At 44.5% G+C, this 12,675-nt stretch overlaps 1 protein-coding gene across 1 annotated transcript in view; it reads right to left on the bottom strand.

Annotated features, from left to right (window-relative positions):
- Positions 1-6,872: 6,872 nt before the first annotated feature.
- IL1RL2 (interleukin 1 receptor like 2) overlaps positions 6,873-12,675 on the bottom strand; it is a gene marked incomplete at its 3' end in the record, with an annotated part of 47,224 nt that continues 41,421 nt past the window's right edge. Inside the window, exons 10-11 of the mRNA XM_082851767.1 lie at positions 8,903-9,064; positions 6,873-7,291 (exon numbers count right to left, since the gene is read on the bottom strand). Of these exons, the coding sequence (XP_082707893.1) occupies positions 6,873-7,291; positions 8,903-9,064 (581 nt within the window). The remainder of the gene's footprint in view (positions 7,292-8,902; positions 9,065-12,675) is intronic.

The following is a 12,675-nucleotide window of genomic DNA, read 5'->3' as shown; positions in this document are numbered from 1 at the left end:
ATATTGTTTTTAAAATAATTTCATGTTTTTATGAATTTTTCCAATGAGCAAATAATCAGGAAAAGAAGAAGCTGATTATATTTTGAAAACAATAGACAACCAAATGCCTTTTTCCCTAGCTAGAAAAGAAAAATGTGTTTCTTTTTTCATAGGCAAATTTGCTCAAGTGTCTGAGAGTTAGTTGTTTTTTTAAAAATCTTTTTAACTACTTTAACGTTCAAGCTTACTTTGGAGAAGATTTCATACATATCCAAAAATAGAGAAAATAATACGATGGGCCCCCATGAGCCTCATTCATGGCCATCTTGTTTCCTCCATTCTCTAAAGGGTTCCTCCTCTCCCTACACTGAATTATTTTGAGGCAAATCTCAGACATCTTAGTATTTCATCCATAAATGCTTCACTATATCACATCTAAAACACAAGGACTCTTTTGGAAACTTAACAATGCTACTGTTATCACACCAAAAAATTTAATGGTAATGTTACAGTATCATGAAACACTTAGTGATACTTTTCCTAGGGCATTTCTTACAACTGCATTACCCCTGGGTGATCTCTTCCATCCTTAATTAATTCATTTTTAAAGTGGAGAAAATATAGGATCATTGAGAGTAATAAATGAGAGAGTATATTAAAGAGGTTAGCATAGAGTCTGGCACATTGTAACTGTCCTAAACTAGTAGCAACGGGTGATTTACGATGTTTTCCACTTTCTCATTCACTAGGCATTTGCACGAATTAGCCCTTATTTTGTGAATTTCCTGTTCATATCCTTTGGCCTTTTTTCTAGGGGGCATTAAGAACGGCAACCTTTATCTTTCATATGCTTGCTTACATTCTTTTTCAGGTTATTCTACACTTTTCTACTTTACTTGTGATTATGTAGTAGAATATGTCCTTCCTTTCCTTTGGATCCAATATAATATACATCTATATATGTTCAGTGTTTTGTGGTTTTGTGTCTTTTTAATTTGGTTCATATAAACTTTGAGAATCACTCATCAAATGAGCCCTGTAATCTATACTTTCACTAAAAAAGCAAAAATATAATCACTCTCTGAATTCATGAGCTTATATATTTTTTGGTAGAATCAGGTTTTTCTTAAGGTGGAACTACTCTAAATATGTACTCAGTGATATAGGGTAATCTTGGGTTTACCATATTCACAGTAATACCAACTAGCCGTTTTGTCTAGGGCTTAAAGTGCTTTCCACATATTGCATTTAATACGTACCATCCTCTTATCAAGGAAGTATTATTCTATCTGGATTCTAGGGATGGAACACTGGGCTAACGGAACAGAGAGATTAGCTACCTTGAGCCCAGGTTATCTGCCTCCCAAGCCCCTCGAACACCAGACTATACCTCCTTCCTCACCTGCAAAGTGAGGAAGGTCCTTAGGGGGCCACCTCACAGGGCTGACGATGAGTCAATAAGTATAAAGCATGCAGAAGAGCGTCTGAAATGCTGTGAGCGCTCCATAAATGTTACCCTTCATCTTCGTCATGATTACTGTAGTAACAAAAATAATAAGTGCAAACGAATAGAGTATAAATAATATTAATTATTACAATATAATAATAATAAAAGCCAATGTTCACTGACGTATTGCTAAGCACCAAGAAGCATTTTACTTGCTGGTTATCCTACAAGGTAGGTACTTTTATTATCCCCTTTTTACAGAGGAAGAAACTGAGGCACAGTGTTTGTGACTTGCCTGAGAAGCTAAGAAGTCACCAGTTTAGCAAATGCACTGTTAGTAGGTGGTGGAGCTGTGACTGGAATCCAGGCAGGCTGATGGCAGGGCTAACCTTCTGGAACCACCACCTTAGATGCCTGCCTTGTGGGCATATAATCAGGACCTCTTGTTCCCCGTCACAACTTGTGGACAGATGGCTACAGTCTCAGAAGCCCAAGGATTAGGAACACAGTGACAGATTTAGAAAATGGCACTCTCTCAACGTTTGCCACAGCCTAAGAAGAAGAAGGAGACTCTTGGTCTTAAGGTGGAGACACCGACAGGCTGCACGCGAGCGCCAGCGAAGAAGAGGATGCGTTCTCGGCCCAGCGATGCAGCCCCTGGCCCAGGGGGTTCCGCGCCGAGGGATGGAGAGCAGCGTCTCGGCCACCAGCAGAGGGCGCAGTGGCGCCGTGGGGAGGACCCACGTGTCGTCTGATGTCTCCAAGTCGGGGGGTGAACCTCGCTTTCCCTGGGTCTCAAGAGAGGAAATGCTTTTCTCTTTCCCAAGGTTCTTCACCCACGGGGCGACTTTCTTTTCCTCTCGATGTCATCCTGTTACACAGGCAGGAAGTTCTGTTCACTTGGCTGTTGGGAAGACTTCTCCTGCCCTGCGGTCACAAAACAACAAATAAAACGAATTGACCCAGAAGTTAGGCAATCAAAGAGGAGCCGAAATCGCTACTCGATAAAGCCTGTCGATTGAAGAAAGCGGACTATCATTCCTGCGTGGTGACCCGCAGGCTGGGAAGCTGGATCTGTGTTTGTCTAATTACTTTGGAAACACGTAAGTGGGTCATTAAACAATCGAGGGACTGGGCTCCACATTTCGAAAAAATTAAGCAAAACTAAACAGAATAGAATAGAACCAATAATAGAACAGAAAATTTTTTTCATTCTTTTGTGTGCGTGCGTGTGTTTACTGGGTTGCAATGTAAAACATATCTAATTCTGTAGTTCGCAGTTTAAAAAATGTGAAAGCTGCTGGTAGATGAGGCAAGTCCTTCAGCCAAATCCTGGGAAGCCAGGCTCTGCAGCCCTGGTCTGTCTTGCACGTGGCTTGGTCTGGGGAGCTGGCCATGTTTGATAGATATTTTGAAAAATCATCCAGCCCCTGCCCAAGCCTCGGTCCTTATTAATGTTTTTATTTTCCAGAAAGAAGCTAAGGGGAGTGACGGCGGAGATGGTGGTGTTTGGGGGGAGGGCGAGTAAATCCCGCTGATACAGCAATAAAAACAGAGGGAAATGGGGGGAAATGGGGGTCAGAGGGCCCGCGGGAACCACAGCACCATCACCATATGAATCTTCCATCCCCAGGGTTTTCCAGGTAAGTTCAGGGACAACATGAATAAATCAATAAAACAGTAGATCCCAGTGATGCAGATTAAGAAATAATACATCTACTGAGTAAGGGGGAACATTTTTTCTTTTGCACATTATCCTCACATTTTTCTATAACTGTAACCACACTTTGGGTTTTGCCAGTTTTTCAGTTGACACCAGCGCCAAAGTATAAATACTTAAATGGTGACCAGCTGGTTACTTAGACGTAATAGAAATAGGTTTTAATTTTCTCAATGGATAAAAAAGAACTTTGATCACTTTCATGAGTGCTCAACAAAAACAACTATTATGTATATTTCAAAATTGAGAATGAAATTTTCTTCCTGGTCTGCTGACATTTGCAACAGTTATAGCTTATTATTTCACTGTGGACACAGAGGGGAAGGGGCACAGGCACAGGCTTCCTGCCCACCGAGACCCCAGGCTCTCACCCCATCCAGCTCTCCTCTGTGGCTGAGCCCAGCTGGGTCTCCAGAATCCCACCCCCAGCCCCTCCTGCAGCAGGAAATTGGAAGCAGGCAGAGAAGATGAGACAGACCAAAACACAGCACGACCCATCCAGCGAAACACTTTAGTACCGCCTGTTTCGGCCGGTGTGAGTGCACTCTTAACCCCCTTGGCCCCATTTTGGGCCTGAAATCCGAAAAGATGCACTTACGTGTCTTCTGAGGGGGGTGGGAGATGGGGGCTGGGCAGCCTCCTGATAAAGACAAGAAAACCTCCACCCTGTGGTCCAATCATCTGATGGTGTCTCCCGGTGGATTCCCTTTTCTCTTGCTCTCCCTTCTCCTTCGGTAAAAGCTTTTTGGTCCTTGCAGATAAGTGTCAGCTCTGCTCCTAAGAATGGTTAGGCCAGAGCATCAAAGGTGAGCAGTGGCCACTGTCATTAACAAGAGAGCCTCTGACAAAGACCGCTTAGAATGCAAACCCTTCCACAGCAGTCAAGAAAGGCAGGAAAAACAAAACAGCTGCTTGTCATATTAAAGCATCTTGTTTACACCCTGCCAAAGTAGAAAAGAGCTAATTTTTGTGTTTTGTCAGAGTTTGAGTCAATGGTTGACCCAAACCAACAGATTATCGAGGAAAAAATAGACACATTACTGAAAAATCTACCTGAATGGATTGGTTTTGTGCCGGCAAACATGCAGATTATGGGTTCCGCACTTCCCTTTACCACTCACAGGCAGGCATCGTGTTGGCTTTCTCGATTTTGTGGATTTGAGTTAAAAAATAGTAAAACCAATAAAAGAGCCTTTGGGGAGAGGTGACTCAGGACAAGACCCAGGGCTACAAGGTCTGCTTTTCCCTTCCTCTCAGAGGAGGAAGAGGACGGGACAAGGGTTCAGTTTCACTACGACAACGTCAGCATCCCTTAGAAGCTGCCTGGGTTCGGCAAGAGAGAAGGGATGGACGCACTCAGAGTTTCCCTCCTTGAAGGGCCCCAGAAGAATTCCTGTTGAGATCTGTGGCTTCCAGCAGTTCAGGCCCAATGTCCTGCCGCTCTGAGAGCCCGGGTCACCACCCGACCCAGCCCGTCACTTATTCCAGATGTTGTGGCTTTGTCGTCTATAGAATAGTCTCTAAAAAGGAAACCAGGGAGGAATTATCCACTTTCTTAACTTTCCAGACACAGCCCTGGATAAATCAACCACACAAATGAGTGTTGGAGGAAAGTTTATAAACATGAAGCAGGATGGAGAGCTGAGGAAAGGTCAGTGGCCTGGGACACAGCAGGAAGCCTTGTGAGTCAGTGTGCGGGGGGGCATGGGGGATGGCAGGAGGCACGAAGGGACAGGGGCTCCGCTGCCCACTCCCCACATTAGTCAGACAGTGCCTCGTGGAACCACAGAGCGTGCCAAGCACTTACACGTGTGTATCTGCATCTCAGTCTTTTGGGAAAAGACCAGCCCTTCCTGGACCCTTTAAATGATGTGACTCAGCCTTCACCCTGCCCTTTCTCATGGGCAGACTCACAGTGTTTGAGGTGGGAGACCGAAGGAAGTGGGTTTTGTGGCCAGCTCAGTCATTACAGGAAGGTGAACCAGAAGGTAATGAGGGGCGCAGCACCTGTATTTCACCTTCACTCTGACCTATTCACCTCTCACTGTAACCGAGCAGGACCCCATGGGGCCTTCCCAGGACAGACCTCCCCCGCCATCATATCCTCCGCCGTAGCTCCTCTCTGAAGTACCCAGGTAACAGTGTCTGAGGCACATTTCCTCAGTTGTTGTTACAGATGTAAAAAACCTCCCCCTCTCCAACAAATGGAAGACGTGGACTGATGACCGTGAGCACATAGCCCCAGGCTTCCTGGAGTCTAAGGACTGATAATGTTTTGTTCTGTTTTGTTTTTAAATATTTATTTATTTGGACGTTCAGGGTCTTAGTTGCGGCATGTGGATCTAGTTCCCTGATCAGGGATCGAACCTGGCCCCCCTGCATTGGGAGCACGGAGTCTTAGCCACTGGACCACCGGGGAAGTCCCAAGACTGATAGTGTTAACCCCTGTGACACCACCCTGCTACCTTACCATCAGCTAATCAGAGAATTGTGCACAGCTGATCACAGACCCTGCCACACCCCTCCCTCACCTGGCTTTTAAAAGTGCTTCAGGAGACTCAAGACGGAGGAGACATATGTATACGTATAGCTGATTCACTTTGTTATACAGCAGAAACTAACACAACCTTGTAAAGCAATTATACTCCAATAAAGGTGTTTAAAAAAAGAACACCAATCCCATCCATGAGGGCTCCTCCCTTAAGACCTAATCACCTCCCAAGGCCTCACCTCCTAAAGCATGACATTGGGTGTTAGGATTCCAACATATGAACTTTGCGGACAGGAACATTCTCACCACAGCCGCCACCTTTGAATTCTGCTGTTGTCAACCACAGAACAAGAGAGTTAGACTATATCTAAGCTCCAACAGTTTGGGTCTTTGAAAGTAACGATAAGAGTTTACAGCTCAATTTTAGTGTCAGAAACCTTTGTGACTTGCTAAATCATAAACTGACCTGTGATGAGAGTGTGCTGGCTAACTGAAAGACGGCTTTTGTTTGCTTGGATTAGAAGTACATCCTCTTGGTGTGGTAACTGCATCTATCATGTGTGGCTCAGAATTCTGGCTGACGTAGGCCAGCTGGGAAAATAAGTGAGTTATTACTTATTTTGGTCTGACAGGTAGAGTCTTTCAAAGCATGGGGCCCACCAGCAGGGTGATTCACGGGCAATCTCAGTGGCACCAGAGGTGGTCCCCACAGGGGACCCCAAAGTTGCTTCCAGTGCCAAGGTGCTCAGACTGCGGGGTCACAGGTATTTATTTGCATTTGAGGAGTGAGGGGCTCAGAGACACAGCAAATATTCCCTGAGGACAAGGGCCTTGCACAACTGGTCAGGCATGAAGAGTGAGGGCCATTACCTTTGCCAGCCCTACCCAAGCCCACACTGCCCTCCTGTAACCTGGCTACCCAGCCCCACCAGGGCCACACCACATGCCAAACCACCTGACATCTGAACTGTCACTCTACAACCCTCCACGTCCCATCCCCAGGGACTCAAACGCTAATGCTCCAGGCTCATCAGTGTTCATGAGTGTTCAGCGCCAGTCAGTTAACGAGGGCTTCGGGAGAGGTAATGTCTTTCCCTAAAGAAGTAGCTCTGAGCAAAATGAGAAGATAAACACAGTCCTTTCCACGAGTGCACAGCCGTAAGCCTCAAGCGAATGGCCCAAATGCAATGCATCCTAATTTAAGTGTGAGCCACCACATGACAACCAACTCTGCATCACGGGGTGATGAACCCCACGTTGGCCTCCCGCTTGCTGTCCATGAGGTCGAAGGGCGTGTGCTTTAGCAGCTGGACGGGAGGAGAAGGTGGCCACCTTTTGGGTGGCATGTGATACCTCACTTTCTTCCAGAACTTGGTCTTTGCACACTGTGACTGCTCTGTGAAGCCCCCACTCCACTGGATGGCCCCATGCTTCTGTTTGATGTACTGAATGGACTCTGGCAAGGTTGTATAGTCCTTGACCTTCTCCAGTTCAATCAGAATGACCTTTATCCCATCCTGGATGAGAACATTGTAGACTGCGATTTGTTCTTCTGACATGTTCCTTAATAGGTCAAGGCTCAGCGCTTCGGGAACTATGATGATGATCAGTCTTCTGCACAGCTTAATATTTTCATCAGTGACATTGACCACAGCTGGAAATAAAGAAGATGCAGAACATCTCATGATGAAAAGAGCCACAAACCATGCACTACTCAGAACAAGGATCTTATCATGTCTAACTTTGTATCTCCAAACTCAGCTAAAGGTCTGGTATATATTAGAGGATAAATACTTTTTAAAAAGTAACAGACTTTTAAAGGATAGGACACATGTAGTTAGCTCAAATGTTGTACTAATCTTTATTTGTGTTTTCCTCTTGTGCTTCATAGCTATTTAAATGACCAGGACTTAAAAGACTAACTTGAAACCAAATAACATATCCTAATGATTTCTTGGGAAGGGGAGGGGAAAGTTCTTGAAATATCCAACTACGGATAAAACTTGGTCGTTTTTCAAAACAAAGGCCAAGTTTTATATCCTCCTTATGCTTAGGATATAAGAATAGACTGTAACCACCCCAAGAGCACTTCCTTCTTCTCTTTGGTTTATTTTAATATTTCTAGTGCCTACAACATTACCTGGCACATAGCAGATGCTCAATAAATATTTGTTGAAGAAGTGAATGAATGAATAAATATTGATACACTTATGAAATGAGAGCTCTTCTGCAGGTTTATAACAAGCACTGGATCACATTTTCATTTCCTCATGGAGGATGATTTCATAACTTGAAAAGATGTGATAAGCTATGGATAGGAGCAGCCTACAAATCCAAAGTTCTTAGAAACCTTTTAAAATGACCCAGAACAGGCCACTAGGTAGTAATCTTGGTTTCCTGGTGATATTTCAAAACAGCTGTTTACTGTATCGCCGTCTAAGAAAGAGAAGGTATAGGATAAGACGGATGTTTTCATCTCTTGAGTATCTAATATGTGCTAAGCTCCATACTGGTCCCTACTCAGGTTTTACCTCATTTAATTCTCTCAACTGAGTCAGGGAAGCATTCTCAACCCCATTTGACAGACGGGACAACTGAGGTTCAGTGATGTTAACTGCATTTCCCAAAGCTACTCTCCTATTAAAAGGGGGAAATAAATAACTTCTATTTTATTTAGGTAGGGCAGGGCTGGAGAGAGTTGAAGTTTATAAAACCAGCCTTAAACATGAGCTCTTTTACAAATTCAACTTGACAGAAAATACTCAGCGGTTAGTCTCAAGGATGTGACAGCAAATGACCAGTTGTCCCTTTTTCGTCTCTTGGCCAAGGCTGTGTATGTCATCATCCAGCGGTTCATACAAATGGGTCAACCATATCCTTACCCAAAGTGAAAGTCACATGATTTCAACCAGGAATCCCCGTTATCCTGTTGTAGGGATGAGCCTAATGAGAGAAGAGAGCCTGGTCCTACCTCCTCAGCTCTGGGGCTGTGGGCAGGGGAGTGAAAGGCTCCCTGTGGTTCTGTGGGAAAGGCAAGCATAGCTCCTTCTGTCTGTAAAGTCAAAAAGAGAGAGGTTCCTTTCCATTTTTTTTTTTTTTTTTTTTTGGCTGCATTGCAGCATGCGGGATATTAGTTCCCCGACCAGGGATCAAACCTGTGCCCTCTGCCATGGAAGCACGTAGTCCTAACCACTGGACCATCAGGGAATTTCAGTTCCTTTCTATTTTATTCATTTCTTATTTTTATACCTCATTTAAAACATACCTTGTCCAGGAAAGTCATCCCTGCCAAATATAAATAACTTGTATCCACACTGCCTCTCCAGCACCTCGGGGAGAATCTTCAACACCAGAGTGTCCACATCATGTCTGTGGCTCTCTCTTTGAGGCTTGGGGTACAAGACGTATGCATCATACAGCTTCCCGTCTGAAAAGGAAATGGGACAAGCTTGTGAAATTATTCCTACCAAATTATGTGAACAAAGTGAACATCTGAGTTGCTATCATGGTGTCTTTTTCCTTGGGTTCAATGACTTCCGGGTGCCCAGCTGGCTGACTCATTGCCAAGCACTGCATCTCGTTCTTTCCACACTTTAAATTTTCACTCCAATCTCTTCTTTCATGCATGGTTGTTTGAGGATAAGTTGAATGTAATTCATCTTTGTGTCTCTAGAGGTAAGGTGTCTTTTTCCCCTGGCTTCATTCAGAACTTTTTATTCTGTAGTTTGAAAATGATATGCCTAGGTGTTGTTTTGTTTGTTTGTCTTTGGTATTTATCCTAAATGGAGTGCTCTGAGCTTCCTGGATCTGTGGTTTGGTATCTGACATGAATTTGGAGACATTCTCATAATTAGTGTTTGAAGTATTTCTGTTCCTCTCTTTCTTCTCCTACTGGTATTCCCATTACATGTATGTTACACTATTTGTAGTTGTCTCACAGTCATTGGATATTTTGTTCTGTTTTTTTATTTTTTCTGGTCTTTGCTTTTCAGTTTTGGAGGTTTCTACTGAGGCATCCTCAAGCCCAGAGATTCTTTTCTTAGCAGTGTCTGGTCTAGTAATAAGCCCATCAGAAGCATTCTTCGTTTTTGTTTGTTCTCTGCTAGCATTTCTTTTTGGTTATTTCTTACTATTCCCATCTGTTTACATTGCCCATCTGTTCTTGCATGCTGTCTACTTTATCCTTTAGAGTCCTAAGCATAGTAATCATAGTTGTTTTAAATTCACAGTGTGATCATTCCAACATCCCCACCATATCTAGTTCTAATGCTTGCTCTGTCTCTTCAAACTGTGGGGGTTTTTTTGTCCTCTAATAGGCCTTATAGTTTTTCTTGATAGCTGGATGTGATCTACCAGGTAAAAGGAATTGCTCTAAGTAGGTCTTCAGCAACATGTGGTGAGGAATGGAAAGAGGGGAAGTATTCTCCAGTCCTATGATTAGATCTCAGTCTTTTAGTAAGCCTATGCCTCTGGACTATGAAATTCACAAATGTTTCTCAGTGTTTTCTCCGTCCTTAGGTTGGACAGGATGGCTAGAGAGGGCTGGAGTTTGTTATTTCCCTTTGCTCAGGCCAGTCAGGCCCCTGATAAAACCCCAGCAGGTTAGGCTCTCATTAACTAGTGCATCCCAAGGGCAGTCCTTGTTGAGAACAGAATGCTCTGGTGTCTTTTTCCCCTCTCCCTCTCCCCTTTCCCCTCTCCCTGCTGGAAGCACATAAAGGAATTTTTCTCTGATATTTACCATCAGAGCTTGGTCAGGCTCTTGGAAGTACAACTCACGAAAGTGTGAGGGCCCCTTTATGATTGGGTCCCTGAAGAGGGTTCCCAGACCCAATTGCAATATGTGTGTGTGGAGGTTTCCCCACACCAACAAGCAATTCTTGGATGCCAGCAGGGTGTCTAAGAATTCAACTCCATTCTGACACTTTCTACCCAGAGATAGAATCAGATTGCACAGGGAAAGGGCTCAGTCCCACAAGATCACATTCCACTTCAGACGCCCAGTTGTTACCTGTGCTTCTGACCAAGGCGCTCCAAACTGGAGGTTCCAACGACTCCCCCCGACCCACCCCAATGTAAGCAGCTCCTTGAAGGAAGCAGCTCTTTGCAGGAGGCCCTTTTGTCCTGTCGCTCTAGCAAAGCTACATTTTAACTTAACCTTTACGCCAGGTGCCTCCACGCTTAACTAACCTCTGGCCAAAGCACACCTTTCGAATCTTTTGATCACACAAGGCTTCGCCTAACCTGTTGATTCTTTTCTTAGAAGTAGAAATGAAGAATAAATAATTAACAGGTGACTACATCTCTTCCCCAGCTTCCCCTTCAGTAATCTCACAAGCAGACTGTGTGCACAAGATAGCATCTAAAGAAAGATCATGAGGAGTCAACAAGCCTGCAAGCAGTGGGAGATGGTGAAGAATCTGACCCCCTTTCTCAGTGATTAACTGAGATTATTTCCCCTTTTCCCTTTAACACTTTCATGGCCGCGCAGAATCTTTGGAGTTGGTTCTGGGACACCAGTCCTCCTTCTCCCCTGGTTGCCGGCCTCCTGAATAAAGCAACATTTCCTTTTCCACCCAACCCTTGTCTCTCGAGTATTGGCTTTCGAGCGAGTTTGGTAACACTAATTCAGGACACCAGTAGCGAGTCCAGGGTGTTACCTGTACTCCGGACCAATTGGCTGTAAACCAGATTCCCACGACCCCCTCCTTGGGTTCGATTAATTTGCTAGAACAGACTCAGAGAAACATGGTACTTACTAGACCACTGACTTATTATATAAGGATTTTAAAGGGTATGAAATCAACAGCCAGATGAGGAGATGTACAGAGCAACGGATGGAGAAGGGGATAGAGCATCCATGCCCTCTCTGGGGGACACCACTCTCCCCAAACTCTACCTGCTCACCAGCCCAGAAGTTCTCCAGAGCCTGTCCTTCCAGGTTTTATGGAGGCTTCATTACACAGGCTCGATTGATTAAATTAGGAGAAGGGAGCTTCACAAAGCTCATCCCTGATTCGTCCTGTGCAACTGTGTCAGATGGTATTTTCCAAAAATAGCCCCAGCAGTATTTCCAGTCCCATATGTTCTCTCTGCACTTTGCCGCACCCCACAAAGAGGCAGAATCTATTTCGCCTTCCTTAGAACTGGGTAAGACTCTGCAGCTGCCTTGACAAGTGAACAAGGTAGAATTGATACTAGAAATTCAGGGTCTGAGTCGTTAAAAAAATAATGGCTTCTACCTAGCTCTGCTGTTCTTGAAACACTAGCCCTTGGAAGCCGTCGCACGCTGTGAGGAAGCCCAGTGTAGTAGCCCCCATTGAGCGATTACTTGGAGAGGAGCCCAGGCCACCAGTCAACAGCCCAAATCAGCTGCTTGTCTTCCAGCTGAAACCCCAGGCATCACGGGGCTGAGACAGGCCACCTCCGCTTTGCCCGTCTGCACTCCTGACCCACAGAATCTATAAGCAAAATAAGTGGTGGTCTTATGCCGTAAAGTTTTGAGGTAATTTGATTCCCAGCCACAGTAACTGGGCCGGAATTGGGGAAATAACAATGAATAGCAACAAATAACAATGAGGTGGACCACTCCCCGCAACTGTCTACATCATCAAGAAAATTACAGAGACACAGACCTACTAGTGAGTTTCCTAAGGAAAGTGGGCCCTGCTCTCTCTGTGGAATGGTGGGGAAACAGGGAACCCAGGTTCTGGTGAGGTTCCTTTCATTTTCTAAGGAGATTCATCCCTACTTTTGATGTTAAAGCATCTGTGTACACCCTCATTGGCTGTTGGCAAAAATACAGTCATTTGTTTGCACAACTTAATGTTTATGAAAGTTGCCTAAAGATGATTTGATTCCCTACTTCTCTCAATACGATGTTGCTAAATTTTAAACCTGATCAAACTGGTCCCGTGGAAAAATCAGATGGAATCAATTTGACCTTCAGGTAAGTGTGCTAACTGAATTGCATGAGTTTTTGGCATTTTTGCCCTAGCATGAAGACACTGGGAGAAAAGCACATTAAACATGCTTTTA

This window comes from Leucopleurus acutus (genome assembly GCF_964270905.1).
Source record: "Leucopleurus acutus genome assembly, chromosome: 12".
NCBI lineage: Eukaryota > Metazoa > Chordata > Mammalia > Artiodactyla > Delphinidae > Leucopleurus > Leucopleurus acutus.
Note: the sequence above shows the minus strand (reverse complement) of the source record. Positions and strands in the feature narration are given on the sequence as shown.